Source organism: Oreochromis aureus, linkage group 20 (genome assembly GCF_013358895.1).
Source record: "Oreochromis aureus strain Israel breed Guangdong linkage group 20, ZZ_aureus, whole genome shotgun sequence".
Taxonomy (NCBI): domain Eukaryota; kingdom Metazoa; phylum Chordata; class Actinopteri; order Cichliformes; family Cichlidae; genus Oreochromis; species Oreochromis aureus.
Window position 1 is genome coordinate 19,491,054 of NC_052961.1, and position 22,339 is coordinate 19,513,392.

At 40.4% G+C, this 22,339-nt stretch overlaps 1 protein-coding gene and 1 long non-coding RNA gene across 2 annotated transcripts; one reads left to right on the forward strand and one right to left on the reverse strand.

Moving 5' to 3' along the window:
- Nucleotides 1-412: 412 nt before the first annotated feature.
- LOC120435396 lies at nt 413-13,269 on the reverse strand. The gene is made up of 3 exons (XR_005609699.1): nt 12,505-13,269; nt 11,321-11,410; nt 413-2,227 (listed from the first exon to the last, which is right to left on the reverse strand). It is a non-coding gene; the product is annotated as an uncharacterized LOC120435396 (long non-coding RNA).
- On the forward strand, nt 8,875-21,947 carry calcoco1a (calcium binding and coiled-coil domain 1a). The gene is made up of 15 exons (XM_031746848.2): nt 8,875-9,083; nt 10,182-10,342; nt 10,433-10,535; nt 13,306-13,508; nt 13,678-13,890; nt 14,113-14,261; nt 14,354-14,423; nt 14,525-14,680; nt 15,059-15,313; nt 16,366-16,491; nt 16,699-16,794; nt 17,526-17,613; nt 17,792-18,039; nt 18,274-18,365; nt 19,944-21,947. Exons 2-15 carry the CDS (start codon nt 10,211-10,213, stop codon nt 19,969-19,971), a joined length of 1,959 nt encoding a protein of 652 aa, XP_031602708.1. The 5' UTR covers nt 8,875-9,083; nt 10,182-10,210; the 3' UTR covers nt 19,972-21,947.
- The last annotated feature ends 392 nt before the right edge of the window (nt 21,948-22,339 follow it).

Below are 22,339 nucleotides of genomic sequence, written 5' to 3' on the forward strand. Positions count from 1 at the left end.
CTTCCCGTGATATATGGTCACAGGGCAGGACATACCGAAGGGGCCACTGCAGATGAACATGCTTCACTGCATTCATTTCACAATGCTTAAAGTCAGCTCAGTACAGAATGACATCACTCATCCAAGACCACTGGAGCAGAACCAAAGCCTGTAGGGCTATTCAAATTAATTAACAAATGACCTTAGATTACAGGGGGAGTCACAGATCACACAATGGAGACATTTATCAATTCAATAGGCATGGATACTCTCAGAGGATGCCTTTATATTATTTCTATGCACTAAAGGCACGTACTCCTTCATACTGGTGCAAATAAGACACATTCTTTAACATATATATAGTTTAATAAAGAAGCTATAGGATATTGCATAATTTGCTTTTGGATTGCTACCATTTCAATAAAGACCTGGCTTATAGTAGAATGCCTCAGCATATAAAAGCATCACTGGTTGTTTTTCTATTTGGAAAAAATCCCCAATAAAGAAGCAACCAGGAATCCCGTCACAGTGCTGTCTGATAAAATGTGAAATAAGCTGCAGACAAGATGGCATTTTCTTTTATTTCAAGAACAGACTATATCGGAACCATCTCAGAGAGACAGGTCAATTTCGAGGTTTACTAATACAGTCCCATGGACAGGAGATAAATCCCTGCTAGGCAACAAAAAGCAGATCAATAAAGAAAGCATGTAAACAAACCACAGTGTAAATGAAGCTGAGACAGATAGAGAATGGGGAAGTGAGAGTAACCAACAGTGCTTCGAATAAAGAACATCGCCAGGGACTGAAAGAAGAATAAAGGGCGGAAAGCCAGGGGGACCGTCAGGGTGGGAGTGCAAATGAGAAGAAGAAGATGCACAGCCTTGAGGTACAGAAAGAAACAGAGAAAGAGGCAGAGCACGAGTGTGGGGATGGGGGAAGTGAGAAATTGAGGGAGAGGAAAAAAAACGGTAGTGTAGAAGTGATTTATGGTAGTTGTATAATTTTCTACAACGCTGCCCCCACACCAATGCACCCCCTCCCCCCTTGCTACGGCTCTTCTTGCCTCCTCCATATCCCACCCTCCCACTAGGGTGTGCTCCTCCTCACTGTCACACCGAGGAACAGTCCCTGACCACACCAGCCAGTGATTAAGATTCTGCAGTGATGCGACTGCAGCACTTCGCAAATGGAAGACTGGACATAATTTCCCTAAAATGCTGTTTTTTATCACCTATTTCCCCTTCATCAGCTTGCCGCACACGATTGATAGCTGATGGCACCTCTGACAACTTAACGTTTTTATGGCTAGATTTATGGGCTATCTGCTCCTCTCCTTTTACAGCTCAAACTCTGTAAAAATGCTTATTTCTCAGATAAGGAGAGGGAGGGTGTGTGTCTATGTGTATGGAATGGTATCACACCCAGCTAAATGTATGTATGAGAGAGAAGGGCCCTCTCACTGCATTGCAGTCGAGATCTGTGCTAGGCTTCCAGCACTTTATGACTACTCTGAGACTGAAATTACCTCTGCATAGCACCATGGATTAAATAATATGTCTCACTTCTTAGACACAACTAGAACTCTGATCACCTCATTAGCAGCAAACATTTGCTGTCATCCTCCTTCAAGGAAATAATAAACACTTGAGCACAAATAGAAACTCTTCTTGAGTCCAACGATATGCGTATTCATACAGACAATTTGCCCACAGATACAGGCCTATAATCATTTCATTTATTGTTTTAACAGGAGGCAAAATTGACAGTATTGCAAAAGATTAACAATAACAAACACAGACACACACGTTAATTCTCTCTACCTTTATATAAAGAGACAGAGTGTCTGCATCAAAATACCTGGTGCACATGTAAAAAAAAAAAAAGAGTGTTAAATCCAATTCCTTGGGTCAGGTTGCAACAGGATTAAGTTAGGTTAACTTTGAACAGTAGGAGAAGAAACCCTTGTTGAGTACTTGTGTGAATGTATTTGCACATGCAGATGGATTGTAAGGGTCTTAAGTGTACTGGGGGTTGGGGGGAAGAGAGGTGGCAGCTGGACTTACTGGGCTGCAGTGGACGTGTGGCCGCTGCAGGTTCTCCACCCTCCCTGGATTTACAGCCAGTAAGGGCTCCCAGTTAGCCTTCTCCTCTCCTCTCCTCACTGATGAGCCTGGCAGATCCCAGACAGACGCCCCAGGGGACTGGACGGTGACAAGCAATGGGGGAGGGAAGCACACAGGGCGATCTGGAGGGAAGGATAGAGAGAGAAAGGAAGAGAGAGAGAAAACCAGTTTGATGAGATCAGTGATTCATAGACACCCAGGAGGACATACCCTGGAATGGGGTAATACCACACATGTTTTAACTGGGCTGGCCCATAATTCATTAGGGTTACCAAGGCTACAAGGAGCACCTTAGGAGATAGGCCTCAGAAATAATCTCTGCATGTTGCTGGATGCAGCCCATATAGAGTGAAGATTAACATTCACAGCTCACCCTTACTGGAGAGGACCAATCGTGATGATTTCTGCATATTTCCACATCAAGTCACAGGTTACTCTGCAGCTAAGGGTGTTAGTGGAATTTTTATGACATGAAATATGTAACTGGAAAAGGCACAGATTTAGTGAGCTTAAATTCCGCCATCTTCCCATGCTATAATTCCAGTATGGCCCCAACCTCTTCCAGATAAAAAGAAATATGCAAGTTTGCAAATACCACTGTGTTTTGTGCTTCATTGACAGCACAAAGCACAGTGCTCACAACAAGGGAACACTTGGTTAACCTTTGATTTTAGTGTGATTTTGAGTGTATGTCTGTAAAGATGTTCACCATGAATATTTCATTCAGATGTCCATCTTAAGTGTTCCCTTAATTTTATGAGCAGTACAATAATAACTGTACACCAGGAGTAACAAGCTGGACCTTGACAGCAAAACGAAAACAATAACCTAACACACTATAATCTCTGTTGATTAAGGTCTTCTAAGAAAGCTGCCACTTTTATATAGACCCTATGCAGCCTATGTCTTCATCATCACATTTCATCTAAAATACAAAATTATTTGCTTGGATCTCAGCACAGAGTAACTCTGGTTAACAAACAAATGAATCCTGAATATGGAAATGCTGCAAACAATATAAAACAATATGCTCTAAAAAATTTAATTGCACATACAAAGAATTTACAGGATTTGCTTAACACATTACTATCATTTTTTAAACTACTCAATATTTGGAAAAAAATGCAATTGTTGTCTTTTATTGCGATTTTCTCTGCTGTATCCATTTTATTCTTGCTAAAAAAAAATCCTCAGTCTCAAACTATTTACACAAAGGTTATTTAGAGATGTATAGATGAATAAAAGTTTGTAACACATTATAGTGAATCTGTATATGTACCAAAAGTAAACATTACAATTTGTCACCTGAGTATGAGTGCAAGACACTGATCTCTGCCAGTAGCCACTAAAACCATAGTTTTTAATGTAGCTCAAAACAGTCTTGAGTCCTCACTGAAAAGCTTAAATGCTTTAATTACTCCATGTAATTGTTATCCCTCCCTCTGTTTTGAGTTTTATAAGGTTTCAGTGAACAGGTGAGGTTGGATTGTGACCAATCATGTTTAAATTCAAGCCATTTCTGTATTTAAATTATTTTGGTTCCTCATTTCCAGGGGATGGTGGTCCTGAACAAGTCATTATGCATTTACTCAGCACCTGGGAGGTCCTGCATGACTGTATTGCATTGTGGTTTATGATAACCTGATTTCCTAACATGGCCCAAGTCTATTGACATCATACTATAAATTCTGCAATAATATAAAGACAAATGCTGGACTACCAGGTAAAAGAACTATGACCTCAGCGCAGTAAGAACTCTTTATCATTTAAAAAAAAATTTAATAGAGGCCTATTAATCACATAATGCAAAACATTGGTCTCTTCTAAAAGGCCACAAACTGTGTTATTCATTGAAAAATGGTCTCTTTCTGATTAAGCAATCATAATGCAAGCACTGGATGCCCAGATTTCATAAATCACTTCAAACATGTGTGGCATTTGATTAGACCCCATTAGTAATGAGTAACAGTAACAGTATGTGTATGACGTGCATGTCGGGAGGCACATGCATATGTCTCTTCTCACATTTTCCATGGTCTGCTCTTTAGGATGTTCCTCATTAGTGTGAATATTAATGCAACCAGAAAGGGGGGAAGAGGCAAAGAAAAATGTAAAAGGAATTTGGAAGAGCTTTTTAAAGGGGCCATTTCATCAGAATCGTTATTTTTTTGCGGTTCTCTGAAGGCTCGTAACTGGCGATCTATGAAGAGAGACGTGCCGCAGTGGGGCTTAATTTAAAACCAGAAAGGTCACTGCACCAGGAAAGGTCCTCAGCTCAGCCAAAAATATAAAATGAGGAGGAGAAAAAGAAAGCAGTGGGGGAGGAAGAGTGGGCCAAGAAAAAGAGCAAAATGAAAGGAGATTAGAGAATGCCGACAGGGAAGGGGGGAACCCAAGCAGGAGGAAACACGTTCAAATAATTTGGAAAGAGTGTCATGGAAGGAAGGACAAAAACTCTAAAGTACTGAGGAAGGAGAAAACTGAGAGGATAATGAACGGAATTGCAATTGAACTGGAACAAGTTTTTGTTTACTTTAATGGTGTTTTTGCAAGTGATTTGTTATAATTGTGCACAATTTGAGGGAAAAGTACTGCATCAACACACAGTGAAGGACTGCCAATCTGTCCAACAATCTGTGTTGGCAGAAACAACCCTCCCCAAGCCTTTGCTGAATTAGGCTCTCCATGCTTTGGACTTGACCAGAGTACTAATGGTCAGATGGGAAATTAGCTTTGCCATATGCAACTCAGCAAAAAAATAGGTGCAACTCTGAAAACCGTGTCTCCAGTTCAGTCTGTCTACGTGAGATGTTGTATCTTGATCTGGCCAAGAGATGCATGTCATGTGTTGGACTCTGCCTTGTTAACAATAATAAACCACTAAAGTGTCCCTCCCCCCAACACACAGGGCATTCCACAAACTAAGATTCTGGTCTTCAATCACTTCTTTATCTATCAGCTCACTTTAATTGTCCACTGGGTTTTTGACTGCACCACATTACATAAAAGCACAGTGGGGCCTCATGGCAGTAGCACGTCAGCCTATGATGTAAAGCCTCGCGGTTTGCACAGATAAGACGAGTTCAATTTTAATGTTGCTAGCACACCGAGACGCACCAGGCTCACTTGTAAAACAGAATGCCCCCTTCGCTTGTAAACGCAGCAGCCCAAGAGGAGGAAAGAGATGGGGGTTGGGAACGCTGAGGTGGGGCTGAATTAAAACGACGAGAGGTATTCCACTTGTCCAACTCCAGCAATCCATCCAATGGATCAATTTTTTTTCTCTCTCAAATTCCCAATCCACTCACCATCCCTTTTAAAAACTAATACCCAATTCCAATCACAGCTGCAGTAAAGCATATCTTGTAAAAGGTCATAGTGTGACCTCCGAGTTCTCTAAATTGGATGCTGGTTGGCCCACTTTTCTTTGAAATACCGCACAGCCTAATATAAAAGTGCCCTGTGCACATTCACATTACCAGTGGGACCTGCATCCAGCACATCAGTAGGTGTTCACATTGATGTGAAGTGTCACAGCACAGAGAATTTTACAAGATATTGGATGTTTTTGTTGAGGGAAACGCGAACCAGAACCTAAACATAAACTACAACATGGGGGCCCAGGAATTATCTGGGATAGGTGTATCTGCGTGTGCATGTGTGCTTGCCATAGGCAACATACCGGCATATAGTGGAGCATCTCTCTGCAGCCAGCCAAGGGAACTGATCAGATGGACGATCAAACACTAATCATTCCCTCACGGCCCATACCGAGTAAAGCTGTCATTAATTTTGCGGAATTACATCAAATCTGAGACATTCTTTATGTGGCCCACGGCCTGCAGACAGTTATACGACAGGGACTGCTGCGCTAAGCAGATGGGGCAGCTTGGCCGTGCATACTAAATACCACTGTCCCCCATTTCTCTACCTCCACCCTCCCAACACTCTACCCTCCTTCTAGGCACTCTGCTTCTGCTCTTCTTTCTTTGTTTTCTACCTTGTAATGCCTTTCTTTGACTATATCTTAAAACAAGCAAACATCACTACAAAACACAGTAACTACCATTATTAAAGTCAAAACTGCCCGTATAGTTTTAAATAATACCCAGCCAGAAAAAAAAAATGCCGCCAATTTATATTCTCGGTTTTATTCCCACGCAAGACACGTTACCCATTAACTTAGTATGATGAGAAAATAAATTGTTTACTGACATAAATCTTTAATGTTTGTCTCTTGGATCTTGACAACTCTAACAATTTGCTTGGCTATACACAACAGAAGGTCATAATCCCATTTGAGGTTTCCTTGGCAACTGATTACTGCTGAAGGCTAGTTGCAATTTATGACTAGTGACACATACCTGCCATTCCCTTTGAATGAGACATGTGGTAAGCTATATTCAGACAAACCACCTCAGATAATAAAACTGCAGTAGCACTCAGGGGCTATACCATTTTCTAGCATTGAGAGAAATTCCAAGCCAAGCTGCTAGAAATCAGCAGATGACAGGGATTAAATTTGTGTGGAGTACTTCCACAACAGATAAATAAACAACATGTTGAAAGTTTTGTGCCAGAACACTATTTTTTCCCCCAACCTAACGCCTCGAAGTGTGAATGTTAGCTATCTCCTCCAAAAAACAAAAAAGAGCTGTAAATTCACACGGTCAGCATAACTGCATGTGTGCGCAAGTTTGCAGGGTAGAGGTGGGATGTTATGATAGGCAGAGGAGCCATAACAGCAGGCAGCCAGGTCAAGATCAAGCAGTTTCATGGACAATCCACTTTAAGTCTAGTCTCTATTATGGTGAAGCCTTCACATTCCTACTGCACAACCGTCTTCTAACTTTACACAACAATGACGCTTCAAAGTCAAGGCTATGTGAAATCAGACACAACACTATCATAAAATAAAATAAAATAAAATAAAATAAAATAAAATAAAATAAAATAAAATAAAATAAAATAAAATAAAAATACGGTGGCACAAAGCCAGTAGAAATAAGCATATAGGATTAATTCATAAACAATACTTATGCTAGTATTTTTGGTATATCTGATTTTTCTGTGTTCCAGGGAACTCGTGATTTTAAAAAATGGCAAAAGCAAGACATCCACACTGAATTATGTTGATGAATACAACAGAAGAAATCTTTTTTTTAATAATACCTAAGCCTAAAGACGCATGTAAACAGTGGCTACTGAATAAGCCAGTCATCACAGTAGAACCTATTTAATTATCCCACTGTGAGAGCGAGCCACTATTTCCATCACCACTTTGCTCACACAGGCTCAGCACACTATTAATCCACTTAAACACAATTTATAGGGTCTCAGCATTGACTGTCCGTCGGCATAAAATTACATGAAGCATCCTTATAGTGTCGTCAACAGACTAAATTAGCCAAACTGGACTTACTAATTGAGGAGGAGTAAAGTATTGTGTGACTGGAGTGTCTCATCAATGAGCAGAGATAAATAGGCTGGCTATGGGCAATGAGGTAACATCAATAACTATAATAATACAGGCTGAGCATTATTTAACTTGTGGTTGTGGAGGACTAATAACCTTTAATAGAGAATGCTAACTTTTAATTTCCATTTCTGTTAAATAGGTTTTTGTTATTGATGGCTTTTTGCAGTTAAAGACTTCTTTGCCATTTTAACTCTAATTTAAATTTAAATCATTTAATATAATCAGTTCAACTAAAACCAGTATTTTAATGTTTTTTTTAATTAAAAATATCAAAATAACACATTGTGAACCCAGATAGACAATACTACTACTGTAGCCTTGAGACATATCTGCACAGCCATATTTGCATTTCTCTTCTGATATATCTGCAAAATCAAAACTATGAATTAAGGCAAAGCTAGAGATGGTGAACCCAGGCTTTGTTTTTAAAATTTGCAGCATAGAGAGACAGTGTATCCCCCTTTATCTTGTATCTAATAGTGAAAGGACAAAAAGGCTGTGATATATTTTCATTGTGGGCTTAAAAGACCGCACTGTCTGCTTAGACTTGCATGTTTAATTTTGGTTTTCAAGATGGTATACTGCCATCTGCTGCCCGGCACTGTAACCTCGTCATGCGCTCTATTTGTCCTCATGTTTGAAGACGTTGTGGGATATCAGGCTTATCCTAAAGAAATTGCCAAATTGGGGCGCTTCCAAAATGCAGGATCACTGGATTATTTTGGAAAATGTTTTTGGCTAAAATCCGAATTCCCCTCCATTAAATCTGGAACGTGGGCTGACGTCAGAGGATCTGCTGTGGTTCCTGATTTTCCTCATCAAAGTACAGATAATACATGAAGTGGAAAAGGCTCCCGTGGGACACTGATTTAAAACTAAAATAAATAGGCAAAAACTATACAACCTGTAATACTTTACCATCAAATTAAATAACCGTCATAGTGCGAAGTCTACCAACTGTATGGAAAATAATGCGCAGATTTGTTTACAGCGCAATATAGCAAATATTTATGAACTCGAACAATCACTACACATAAAAACATCCGTTTTCATTATTACATCCGCTACGTGTGTCTTCCTCTCATCGCAAATAACACACACTCTTTCCATTGGTGAATGAGCAGGACAGCCGCGGTTTGGCAGATATCAGATGCGAAAAACAACGGCGGCCGATGAGACGCGTCAGATTACATTCAGCGGATCTGTTAGTCTACTGTGAGCCTGGGGGTTGTAGTTTAAAAAGGGGTATCTCGGCGTAGTTTCAGCTACGTTGTGAACAACAGCTCCCATAATTCCACGGTGCAGAAGAAGCTGTCGTGCTTGTGTTTTGCTTTGGCTTTTTTGTTGTTATTTCGCGTTGTTGGTCCAGCTGAGCTCCGTGAGGAAAGCGAGTCTGCATCGGCCGTGTTTTTTCGTGGGTTTCTTGAGGACTGTCAGTCCAGTACCTCGCACATAGAGGGCTCCTTTAGATCGTCTGCAGAGGGCTGAGGACCGTAAAGGTAACAAAGACATCAGAAACGGGTCGAGATAATGTGCGCAGATCTCTTTTGGTAGTTAACAAAGCCCTGCATTGTCTCTCATTATTTGCATTCCCATCAAATTAACAAATATAACTAACGTGCACGGATTCAGGTCTTTCCGTAGTGGCTGTGATTGTTTGTTTGTCATCTTAAAGCTTTCATCGACGGGCATGACACACTGTTTTCTTGACATGTGCTACTGTTGGGCCTTAAGCCTCGTGCCATGTAAAACGAGTCCACGGAAAAGCTATTTTGATCACTGGTGCATTGTTTTACGCACTGTCTGTATTTTATCTTGTCCGTATTTACATGAGAAACTATTCGTACCTTATGTAGGTTTTGGGTGTTTCACAAAAAATAGAAAACTTTTATCATCTGTGATTATTGACTGTACCACAGGGGATAAATGCAAAGTACAGAAGAGTCAAAGTTAATCCAAGTTTAAAGAACATGCTTGCTGTAAATCCTCATTGGGTTTATTGTGCGCTTGCTTTATTTTTGTTCCTTTTGAAAATCTCATCATACTTGTCTCTACTGCTCTATTAAAATGTATATTTACCATGTGTTTCGCCTTGTTTGTGTAACAGTGTACCATCACATCATAAATGTTGCCTATACCATAGTTATTACGCCACACACAAAAATAATGCTTTCTGTAGGCAAGCAGTGTGGTTAACTGCAGGGATACCACAAGTTCGTGGGAAGTAACCACTAGTGGAATCTGAGCCCATATACTGCATGCCTACACGTGACGCTGTATAATAGCAAATGATTTTGAAGATGACTGAAATAGCCCCCGGTGACAACCTGTGTAACGTGTCGTGTTGCCTGAAGACCATGCTGTCACTGAGGATTAGTTCTGCATCGGTGCTGTTTCCTTAAGTGTGCACTCAGTCTAGATCTTACACTGAACAAAAATATTCACACACTTGGGGCCTCTTGTTTGTTCAGCAGTGACCACCTCTTACCTATATCCCAGAAATAGCTGTGTAATGTAATGTGTAATGTAACTGTGCATGTTGGTTTGTAGGTTGATTTTGGGTTTGTTTGTTTTTTTCCTTCTTTTCTTTCTTGTAGGTGCAATAGAGCATTTGTTTTGTGTTGCCATGGACAAGGATTGGCAGGTGGAGTTTAGAAACGTGGGCTGCAGCTACTTTCCTGAGAGCAGAGTCGACTGCCACTACACGCTGAGCTCACGGCACATATGGGCCAGTAATGATTGGATAGGGCTCTTCAAGGTATTGCTATTCTGATGAATTTCTCGAAAAGCAACTAAATAAATAATATCCAACTTAAAGTTAACACTGTGCACACATTTTCTTCTTCAGGAGGGATGGACATCAGTAAAGGACTACCACACCTTTGTATGGGCGCTAGCCCCGGCTGACTACCAAGAGGGCACAGATGTCAACTGCTGTGTTCAGTTTCAGGGTATTCATGCCGTTGTTTTCTAACTGTGTTTACTTCCCATAGTCACACAGGATCTGTACTAGATCAGCACATAAAACCTTCAGCAGGAGATTGATGCCTCTGTAAAATGAATTGCTCTGTTATTTACAAAATGCTAGCGAATCACATACTGAGTGGAAGCAAATGTTTATTTCTATCTTAAAATAATTCTTCAGCAGAAAAAAGGGGGGAAAATCCTGTGCACAAGACAAATATCTAACTTAGCTTGGTTTCTAACAGAGACACTCTCTGTCATGGTTTGAATTCATTTCTTTAGTAAGCAGGAGGTTGAGTAATGAGGATGACAAAGACAATGGCCCAAAGGCTGCTCTGCTGACTGCTGCTGCTCACTGGAGAATACAGTGTTCACTTTGTCCTGTGTGTCAGGGGCAGCTGATAAGCCTGATTGAGGGTGAGGGGCACGTGTACAGCAGGTGTGGCATTGACCCCTGGTAAAGTGATTTATCGCTAACTTAAACATACTGTCAATGTCATTCTTCAGTACAGAGAAAGGAAACTAAAGAAAGTACTGATGGTTCCTTATCAGCAGCAATGCAGTGATTTAAAAAGAAGGTCGCCTCTTCTGTGACCTTAGCCGGTGCTCGAAGTTGAAATACAGCTCATAAACTTTACCGTATGTCATTCCCTCTGTCTGTTTTCTATCTTGGCCCTTTACTGTAGCTGTATTGTGAAACAGTAATTCTAAGTAAATCACTCCAAACATGAAGCAATGGTCTGTGTGAGATAATGATATTAGATCAGCTTACTTTATAGGCTGGAAGGAGTCACAGACTAAGGCTGACTGCTTTGTGGTCAGTGTGGGAGGCAGGAGGTGTATCCTCATCAGTTCCAGTATGCTTGGTTAAAGGTGCATGAAAAGGAAACAGAATCAGGAGTTTGGTGATAGTGAAAGTCTTAAAGTTATGCAAGTAGCACAGCTGATCTGAAGGGCAGTTATTTTGCTCTCAAAATTTGTAAGCCTTCAACTTTATGAGAGACATTCTTATGCCAAACAGTGATTGCTGATGTGTTTTTATGACTAATATCTTTGCTTATATTGGTAGATAGGCTGTAGTCAACAGGATTTATGAAGTGGTTACGTACAAAATAAAGAAATGACCTGTTCTGCAAGTGTCTTTTAACTCAGCATTATCGTACCCACTCTGTGCTCTACATTTTAATCAATCCAGTCCTTTTGGGCCACTTAAAATATCTTTATAGATCTGTTATGTTATATTTGTTGCAATTTCTCCTGCCCTCTTGGCCAGCTCTCTTTTGAAGAAGACATTTTTACTGTCAACGATAGTTTTTACATCGATTCATAAAGGATATATAAAAGTCACTTTGCCAAAAACTGATTGTAGCTTCTACTTTGTGACAGGAATTTTCTTTCTGGCACAAAATGACTTGATATCGTTCGTGAGAGATACGTTTGACAGATTATAGGCCAGCAAGTCATTTACAGCGGTTTAAATACCAGGAAAACACTTTCTTGGCAGGAAAGCTGAAAGCATAGACCGCGTCATTAACAGGATGTTTGTTGATTTGATACTAGATTAATTTCTGTGGTTTCAACAGGACATAGCAGCATAGCACAAACAATGCAGGCGACTGCAAAGCTATTTTATAATTTGTTATGTAAACACGTGTTGCTTAATAAGCGTTTAGCTTGCTGGAGCTAGCTGTTTTTGACACTACAGGAAAAAAGCAGAACATGCAAAGTTGTTTAACTTCTGTTACGCTGAAGATGTATACAACAAACAAATATTGAAATGGCGCAGAGAAGCTCAACTCGCAGAGCACTTCAAGTTTTACATGAAAAAAAGCACCAAACTGCCCCGAGAGTCACTTAAAACACTCGTTTAAGACTTTGGCCAGCTTAGCTAACCAGAGACGCTCTGCTATTTCAGGTACTCTGCGGTGTTTTACAAATGATAAAACAAGAACTCACTCAAGGATGAATAGACGCTCACAGACCTCAGCTCCTGGGACACAAGTTACATACAAGACGTCATCGTTTTGTCGCTCACCTGCGGTGAATGGCCGCACTGCTGCCACTAGTGGCCAGACGCTGTATTGCAACATTGTTTGTGAACCTGGTGTTAGTGAATTGTAGTATTATCAGACAGTTAATAAATGTTTTAGTTTAGCAGTGGGCTTATTCCAAGTTTGCAAAGCTAGGCCATTTTAGACTGCAGTAAGACAGATGACAAATTAAAGGGCATTACAGCGAGTAGTTTTTACTTGAATTTGTCACCCGTCTGTGTATTTTTAGTTGTCACAGTAGGGGAGGAGCAGGTCAAAGTAATGTTTTCCTAGTTCCATTAAGTTTCCTATTTCATGGCAGTAAAACAGAATGTGCAAAAGGGGGACCTCCCCTAAGTGGAATACAGCCATTATTCATACACTTTCCCTACTTTGACAAGTCAAAATGTTTGCTGTAAAATGGGTCTGTGAAATTGATTTTTTAAGGCAAACACTTCATCTTAACCAGCAATATAATACAAATAAATGTATTACACTCATAGTTTATATTTACCAGAACATTAATTGAAATTGTGATTAGATATTCCAAAATTATAGGTATGTAATTTAGACTGACTAAAAGTCCAACTAACCAACAAAGGAGTATAATGGGAAGTAGGGTCTAAATTAAAGCATGGCTACTTTGGAAAGCAATTATTCTTCTCTGCAGATTGTAATATAACCTTTTGCTTTTTTTCCCCCCCTTTTTTTTAAATCACTATTTTAGCTTCCTACCTACCCAAGCCCAGCTCCCAGGAGTATGAGTTCGTATATATTGATGCTAAAGGGAAGGTGTGCTCTCGCAGCTCTAAATTCACTTTTTGTGCACCAAAGCCACTTGAGGATCTGGTGACCCTTGAGGAAGACTCACATGGAGAGGAGGCAGGCACAGACATGCTGCTGGTAGTCCCCAGGGCTGAGCTGCTGCAGGTGAGTGGATAAGATACTGCATGGGAGAGTGTTTTCAGTTTTGCAAAATTAACGAGTGCTTATAAAACACATCTGCTGGGGGGGGGGATCAATACTCTTGTTTACTGCAGTTACACAAAGACGAGCACACAATCATGCTGCTTGCTTCCTCTGTTCTCTTTCTTGTTAGAATCGACTGCAGGAATGTCTGCGAGAGCGCGCTGAGCTGTTGCAGGTGCAGGAGGCGGTTAAAGAGCAAAGAGAGAAAGAGAAGGAGGAGTACAAGCGAGCGAAAGAGGCCTGGGACAGAAGACGCAAAGAGCTGGAGGGTGATATCGCCAGGCTTCAGAAAGAGCTGAAACAAACTCTAGAGAAGCTTGATGAGCTGGAGAAGAAGCAGAAGGTGATGTATGAAGCTTATGCAAATGATTGGCACAGTCATTTGATTAGAACCGATGTGCCTGCTTCCATTTCCCTGCAGCAGTGCCCTCATTCTCAGATAAAGTGTTTCTGCTTAAATAACGTCCCTGTGTGTTAAGTGTAAAAAATGTAAGCAAGAGAAATTTAAGAAATTGCCTGAGTTATTATATTAACACAAAAATTAAACACGCCTCTGGTCTGTTAGGAGGAAAAGGCATTAGGAGAATCACTAGCCCAGGAGAAAACTGCTTTAATGGATGCCAGGGAGGCAAGTGAAGCACGAATCCGAGAGCTAGAGGACGACATCAAAAGCCTGGCACAGAGAGCTGTGGAAAAAGAGACAGAGTTAGAGAGGTTTGACATGGTTTTCTCATTTGTCCTTCTTTTACTTTTATGTGGGTCTTGTGAATAGTTTTGATTGTCTATAACAAACTCTGTATGTGCAGAATTAAGGAAAGAGCCAGGAGGGCGGGAGCTCTGAGAAAAGATGAGGAGAGTGAAAGAAGGAGCCTGCAGGTGCACAGTTAAAAACATACCTTGTAACATACTAAAACATGGTCCTTTTGTCCCCCCCAACATCTCAGTTTTCCCATCTTTTGCTTTTTTTTTTTCCTTAGACTAAGCTGGAACAAACAGAAAGTGAGCTCAAAAGCCTGTCAAAGGAGTTCCAGGGCCTGAGGAACTCCCTCGCCCAAAGAGACACCAGTGTCCTGCAGCTTCAAAACACCATCACCACCCTCACCCAGAAACTCACCACAGCCCACAGGAAAGAGGTCAGATCATTTTTGGAAACCAAAGGACTGATTAATGAATGATTTAGCGGTTGAAACTGGACCAGGATCCTCACTCAGAGGATGTAAAAATAGGATTTTTGTTTGTTTGTTTGTTTGTTTTCAACTCGACTCTTTTTAAATGTGTTACAAGTATTTGGACATAAAATCCAAATTGATTTTTGAGGGGAAAGTGATCCCTGCTACTTTATTTGGAGCATGTTTTTTGTATTTTAACTAAGCAATTATGTTTTAAAAGAAATACAAACAAACAACAAATACCATTTCAAATTCACTCTTAAATATTTCTGGCAATATACAGAAAATCACCTAAAGTATGAGATGAGTAACCAACGTGGTTTCTTGCTCCTTTATGTACAGGCGGAAAATGAGGCATCTCTGAAAGAAATGCGTAGCCTGCGTGAGCGGCTGCACATGAGCGAACGAGCTGCTGAGGGCTTGAAGAGTGATCTAAGCTCTATGGTTGCCCAGAGGGATCAGGGGCAAGCTGAACTGCATCAGGCTCGCCTTCAGGCCGCTCAGCTCACCCTTCAGCTTGCAGATTCCAGTCTGGCCCTGAGGGAGGGAAGAGCCCACTGGGCCCAGGAGAGGCAGAATATGCAGCGCTCCGCTGAGGTACTGCATCGCTGTAGAGGAAAATGTAGAATGTCACTGATAAATGCCACAAGGTTTCAAAGTGAAATATTCCCACAGCATTAATAACAGCTGTATGCAACATAATAAAAGAAGAAAAAACAGTCAGTTTTTAAATCCTTAAAGAGAAATCAGAAAAGGGAGATTTCTATCAATATTAGCAGGTGCAACATTATGTTGATATGAAGGTGCAAGGAATACATGTATAGAATATTTTTTAATAGGGAAAGGATAGCAATATATTGCTATTATACATCTGAACAGTTTGTTTTATTTTTGATAAAAATGGGTCAAGTATGTCACGCCCAGTAGACCTGATTTTATTTTTACAAGTCTTCGTTTTGGTTCAGAGTTGTTGTGGGGGGGGTTTCTCTCATCTCTTTTAGTATGTGTGTATTTTTAATATTTTGTATATGTAACATTTGATGTATGAAGCGGATATTAATAATAATGAGAAAAAGAACAAAATGTTCTATAGTTCTCAAAATGGGCTCATATGGCTGGCACACTAAAAGTATTGGGTCACACCTCTGACTCTTTGAATTCAGGTGTGTTCAATCCCTTCGCCAGATGTGTATTACATGAAGTACCCATTCTGAAGAGCTTAAATTGAGCATGGCACCGTAATATGATGCCACCATTGCAATGAGTCAGTTTGTGAAATTTCTTCCCTCCTAGATATTCCTCAATCAACTGTAAGTGGTGTTATTGGAAAGTGGAAGCATTTAGGAACTACAGCAACTCAGCCATGAAGTGGCAGAGCATGTAAAGCTGCAGAGAGCAGGGGCCCCAACACTATTCTGGCTTAATAACTCCAGAGTTTCTAACTCCCTTAATATCAGCATTGAAACTGCACCAGGAGCTTCATGGCACAGCTTTGCATGGCTGAGCAGCTTCTGTAGGTGTAGTGTTTAGGTGGTGTGACATTGAGTCTATATTTTAATCCATAACCCAAAGATCTAAGTGGCAGAGGCAAATAAATTATATATGAAGTAAATGCAGTAAGTAGTTGTATCTTTGTGTCACCCTCATAGAAAGACCATGAGCGTTTGGAGAAACTCAGCCAAGAGATGCAGGCGATGGAGGAGATGCTGCAAGAGGAAAGGATGGAGAGAGTGAAGCTGGAGGTTGAGCTTGGAAGGGAAAAAGACTGTAACCGGGTGAGAGAAGCTGCTTCATATACATCATAGCCTACTTTGTATCTGTGTTTGAACTGGCAAAAACAAGGTCAAACTCAGTATGAGCGTCATTTAGATGTTGGCAAAAAAATACCCTGTTTACTTCTAGAACATCACACAAAAGTCAAAGTGTCTTTCAAGTGGTTCTAATGTACCCTACCCTGCTGTTTTCTGAAATCTGGCTTGCAGGTTCAGCTGAGCGAAACCCGTAGGGAGCTTCAGGAGCTAAAGGCCAGCCTGAGGGTTGCCCAAAAAGAGAAGGAGCAGCTGCTTGCAGAGAAACAGGTTAGAAACATTGCCTGGCACGGTGGATGATTTGAATCAATACTGACAGAAACTATTTTTAAAAAGCGGCGAATGATAAACTCTGGGTGGGTAGTGTACTTATTTAACACTGTGCATGTGTTTTGTCACAGTTAAAGACTTTGTACCATTATCAGCTGCTGAGGTCTCATGGTTTAGTTTTTAAATGTAAATCTAGTTTAGTGTGTGACTATAAAGACTGGGCACACCCCTGCAATTTTTTCTAAAATCTTTGTATTAATAATGAACACATATCCTTACTGATATAACAACAGTAATACTCTTATTGTGAATGCCCCTGCTGTTGGGAATCATCTCCCTGTGGTTGTCCTCTTGTTATTGTGCAATATAATTTGTTTACAGTGCAATATAAATCGGTGGATTTCAGGGCAGTCGGTGCTGTTGTTGTTAAAGTGCCTGCAGAGTTTTGTTGGCTAACTATCATCACATTTTCAATCGGAAGGCAGAAGTAAATATTGAAATTTTTATAAATTACTGTCCAGCCTAATTATAACTCCAGCCAAATCTGAGTACAACAGCCAATGTGTGGCACATGAGAAACCAAGGAAGGACTCATTGTACTGTGATAACATTTATATAAAGGCAAATGTTTCCGTTGTGTTTTAACAATGCAATAATGTTATGTAGTGCTAGTTTGAAGAGGTCAGACAGTTTGAGGGTTATAAGGGTGATGACTGCATTTTTCACCACAGGAGTTGATGGAGTACATCTGTCAGCTGGAGCAGAAGATGGGAACAGTGGCTAGCGCCAAGTGGAGCTTGGCCCCAGTTGCCTCTACAGGTGAATTGAGCTACACATCAATCTACTGTATGCCCTGCAGATGTGAACAATAAAAGTGTTAACTATCATTCAAGAGCCACACTAAATATTGTTCAGATTGGCCTGTGTTGTGGACGACAAGAGCAGCGCTCTGAGGAAAAGTGACCACTATTTCTTAGCCAATGTTTCTGTCTGGCAGGCCGTCCTGACAGTGTGTTATCTGACTCGGAGGATGAGAACCCAGAGGCTTTGCAGATCCTCCACCCACCGAGGCCCCTGGCACACTACAGCCTATGTGAGCAGGGCCAGCCTGACTCCTTGCTCCTTGCCACCCCTCCTCTCTCCCCCAGGGAGGTGAGCAGGAGGGAAGTGGTCATCAACCAGCCGGCACCGCTCTCCCTTCCACACCAGGCCACCGCTGACACTCTGGCACACAGCTCTGATTCGGTGAGACATGCTAGCTGAGCCATGCACCATAATTATATGTGATATTGAAAATGAGCTATGCCTTCATGCTGATAGCCATGCACACCAGTTAAACACGGGCAGTGGGTCGTTTGATATAGACATTATCTCCTAGTACCAATTAGGCTGCTAGTGTGCAAGTTATTGGATGGTAATAGCTGCTGGATAGATATGTGTTAAGTGTCATCCTGTGTGTGTGTGTTTTACTGTATTAAGGAGGAGGAATGCGATCCACGTGAGTGTAGAAGGAACAGCTCTGGAGAGGAAACGGCTCTTTTGTTGCCCGACCCCATGGATACTTTTCTTAGGTACAGCTTTCCACTATAAATACATACCATTATATGTTTATACATGTAAAACTTACTCTTTATACCCATTACTGTAAAGCATCAATGGAGTAATACTCTTTTTCTTTTTCTTTTTTTTAACCAACATTAAAGTATAAACTGTATGTATTTACAGGAAATTGGGTTAAAATGTTAAAAGCTAACGTTATCCCTTTGATTTGGATCAGCGTTAGGATAGGGTACTGTAGGATAGTATAGATCATAGAATACATTGCATTGTTAAAAAGTCACCAGTGTTTTTTACCAGTGAAAGCGAGACAAAGTGTACAATATATAAAGAAGCAAAGATTTGTGATTATTTTTCTTCTTCACTTGTTGTCTTTTAAACACCTCAGATTCATTCACCACTTAGGTTAGAAATCATTGGATGAAAATACCTTAATTCACAAACAATACCTCCATATTGACAAGTACCATGCTATTTTCAGATTATTGCATTAGTAGTAACAATCTATTAATATCATATCTAATAATATATCAGTGATGAGGGCCATGCTAATGCAGACATAGTACTTATATTTTGCTTATATGTGTAGTAGGGGACAGTTTTGAACAAAGGAATTTTACTCAAGCATATTTGTTCTTCAACCGCTTCCTTTTACTATTACAAGGAAGTATTTAATGTCGCAGATGATATAACAGTTTCATAAACTGCTGGTGTTATAGCCTCTAAAAGTCAGAAATAACTTCTTGTCGGCACTCAAAATACACTGAAGGATATTCTCAATAAAGGGTGTGGGATTGCTAAACACGTGAGGGATTGCAACAAATTGTGCACAGGTGAAGATTTAAGGTTCAAAAAAGATTTGCATTGCTGACTGCATATGGAAATGAAAATTTCTCTGAGGCAAAACAAGCCACCAGATATCACCCCGTCATGCTGGCTGGTTTTAAACCTTAGCATCGTCTCTATATTTTATGAGCTCATGACTTGATTTGTGTGTACAGTCTTAGTCGGCAAAGTAATTAAAGAACAAAGCCGCTATAAAAATGCAGTGGGGTAAAAAGTATCGTATTTCTCCCTGGAATGTAGAAAAGTATCTCAAAACTGGGGAGTGAATTAATGTACGTATGCCTGAGTAAATGTACTCCGTTACTTTCCTTCACTGGCTTCTCACAGAAATGGTTTGATGCGTGCACAATGAATTCAAAGGTATCTAATGCACACAGACATGTGCAACTACTTATTTATGATGGCACGGTGTATATGACTCGAAGATGGAAGTTTTGAATATGTGGTCGTAAAAGAAGTTGAGTCAGGGTGAAGCGAGGGAGGCTGTTTGAGACACATTCAGGGCATGGGAGGGGCGAGATGGGAGGACAAGGGGACAGACAAGTTGACAGCAAGCTGTAGCAATGATTTACCTGAGGGGTGTACCGCAGTCACGGGCCAATTTTCAGCATCATTAAGGCTCTCGCTCTCCCACTCACCCACTCCTTTCGTCTCGCCTGCTCTTTCAACCAGAATGTGTGTTTCTTTCCATTTTTAACACACGCACACACACACATTCTTTCTCTCTCCTTTGTTTCTTCCTCCAGTGGTTCAGCTGACACCTCGCTCTGGTAACCAGTGGACACCTACCCACAGCAAGTGATCAAAAAGGGAAAGAGGGACCTTGTTGTTTCCGCATTACTTCCTATAACAAGCACAAATACAGCTTATGCTCTATACACAGACAAAATTTTAATATGCAATTATGTTGTTTCTGCCATAAACCTTGTTTTTTGTCCTTTTAGATTGCTGTGTTTTTACCCTGACTGTTTTTGCCAGCGGTGGCAGGTCAACACAATGTTTATGACCGACATAAGAGTGGTGCACAGTTTGAAGCAGCAGGCTTTTAGACATGGGCTCTGGCATTTGAGAGTTTGCAGGCTGTAGCAGAATGATTTCTGTTGAATCATGGCTATGTCGAGAGCTTTACGATGGATGTTATGTCGTTTTTATGGCATTTGTGATTAGGAGTCATGACAGGCACTGTAATTATGATGTTTTGTGCAGGCCCAGCTCCGCTGGAAATCATAGCAAAATTCTCTTCCAGCATTAAATTCTCCACAGCAGCTTCGAACACTTTTCATGGCGGCATAAAGTAATGATACAGCATCATGCTAAATTATATTGCAGTAATGTAGGTCTATGACATCATATTTCTCCTCCATTTACTCAGAACTAAGATTTGATTTGCACTTTCTTGTATGCATTAGCAGGTGATTGTTGTCATGCAGATGCAGTTAAGGTGATTTAGGGATGCCGACGCTTAGGACGAGCTTTTGAAATAGAAAGCTTATTCAACAGATTGTGCTTCAGGTCTATTTAGATAGAGACAACATGCAACTTTCTACTTGAGTAACTTCACATAATCGTTATTATAAAATTAATGTTCATTAGCTTTACACGGCAAAGCTGCAATTTTTATTTATTAATGAACCTGGGTTTATTGAAATTCACTAGCTGCTCATTTGGGATATTTAGCATCAGCCTTTATTACAGCTAGATTGCACAGAAATCATTGTGATGCAGTTCTAAATTTGTGCCTAAAATAATGAAGTAGAATCATCTTTATAGATCCTGACATCAGAATCATGGTGTTGATACTTTCCCCCAGCCCTATGGTAATATACTGCCTAATAAAAGAAATGCTGCCTACGTTTTAATCAATACTATATGCATTTTTCATGATTTTCTATTTATAATTAATTTGAGTTATGCTGCAATTAAACTATATTCAGGTTTAGTTTGAAACAGGTGTACAGTTTTCACAGTTTGTGCAATGTGTAACAAAATTTTCCATGCTTGGCTAAGAGAATTTACTAGATACCTTGATGCTTGATTTTATCTGCTGTATTTGCACCCTATTTTTACTAGAGAAGAGTTTTTAGATGAAAAGTTGATATTGATACTCACCAATATGCCATCTGTGTCCTTCATCATTGTTATCATAACCATTACCCACGTGTGTTGTGTTTACTCACGTTTTATCTCTCTTTTCTATTTTTACTTTATGTTTTCAAATACTCTAATGGGTTGTTTTAAGGTTATGTTGTTGCAAGGTATTGGTGCTAATGGAAGGGAGTGATGCCAACATCGTATGGTAAAGGTAGATGTAAAAAAAAAAACATATGGAAGGAACTGATCCTAATGTTTAAGTTTATTAAATTAGGAGTGAAAGAAGTAAACGACTTTCCGACGCCTCATTTACCTTGTGTTACACTACATATGTGGATGGTTGGAAGGTTTTAAGGAGCCCTGTGTTCTTTCCCAGAAGATGGCACACTAAACGTATTCTCAGTAGTCCTTGTTTGTAGTTGTAATCTGACTTTATGTCTCAATGAAGTTATCTTTTTGTTGTTCCACTGAGAGCTCCAGTACGAGTGCTCCTCATCAGGACACTGTCTCACACCGCAATAAAACTCCAGTGGTTACGGTTTGTTTTGAACTTCTGTGTGTGAAGGTTATCCCACATGTACACTGTGTATTTTCTTACCAGTCATGTAATGGGGGTTTGGGTGGGGTTCTGCATAATAAAAAGGTTTATGTATCCATTATTAGGTCTAATGTGTCTTTTTCTGGCCAATGATTATAGCAATATTTTGATCCTCACATGACATTTCACTGGTAATTAACTATGCCATTTCTTTTCACACGGCTATATAGCCTATATTCCCTTTTGGCTCATTGCCTGTTTCATATACATTTGCCATTCTGGGTTTTTTTCTCTCCTCACCTTTGACTCTCCTGCAGTCCCCCCTCAGGGCTGACTTCCTCATCATCTTCATCCTCCCCACTCCACCAGCAGAGTCGCGCTGCTCTGTCTTTTAAGCTCTCCTCATGCCCCTCTACCACACTCCCTCCATCTTAAGTCTGGGGTGACGATAGCTAATTATAAAATCAATGATGCTGGGCTGCCTAGTTTACAGCCCCCTCTAAAACCTTAACT

Coding starts and splice junctions, on each gene's coding strand:
- calcoco1a (XM_031746848.2), top strand. CDS start 10,211: ATGGACAAGGATTGGCAGGTGGAGTTTAGAAACGTGGGCTGCAGCTAC. Junction 10,343..10,432: donor ATTGGATAGGGCTCTTCAAG/GTATTGCTATTC, acceptor TTTCTTCTTCAG/GAGGGATGGACATCAGTAAA. Junction 10,536..13,305: donor CTGCTGTGTTCAGTTTCAGG/GTATTCATGCCG, acceptor TCACTATTTTAG/CTTCCTACCTACCCAAGCCC.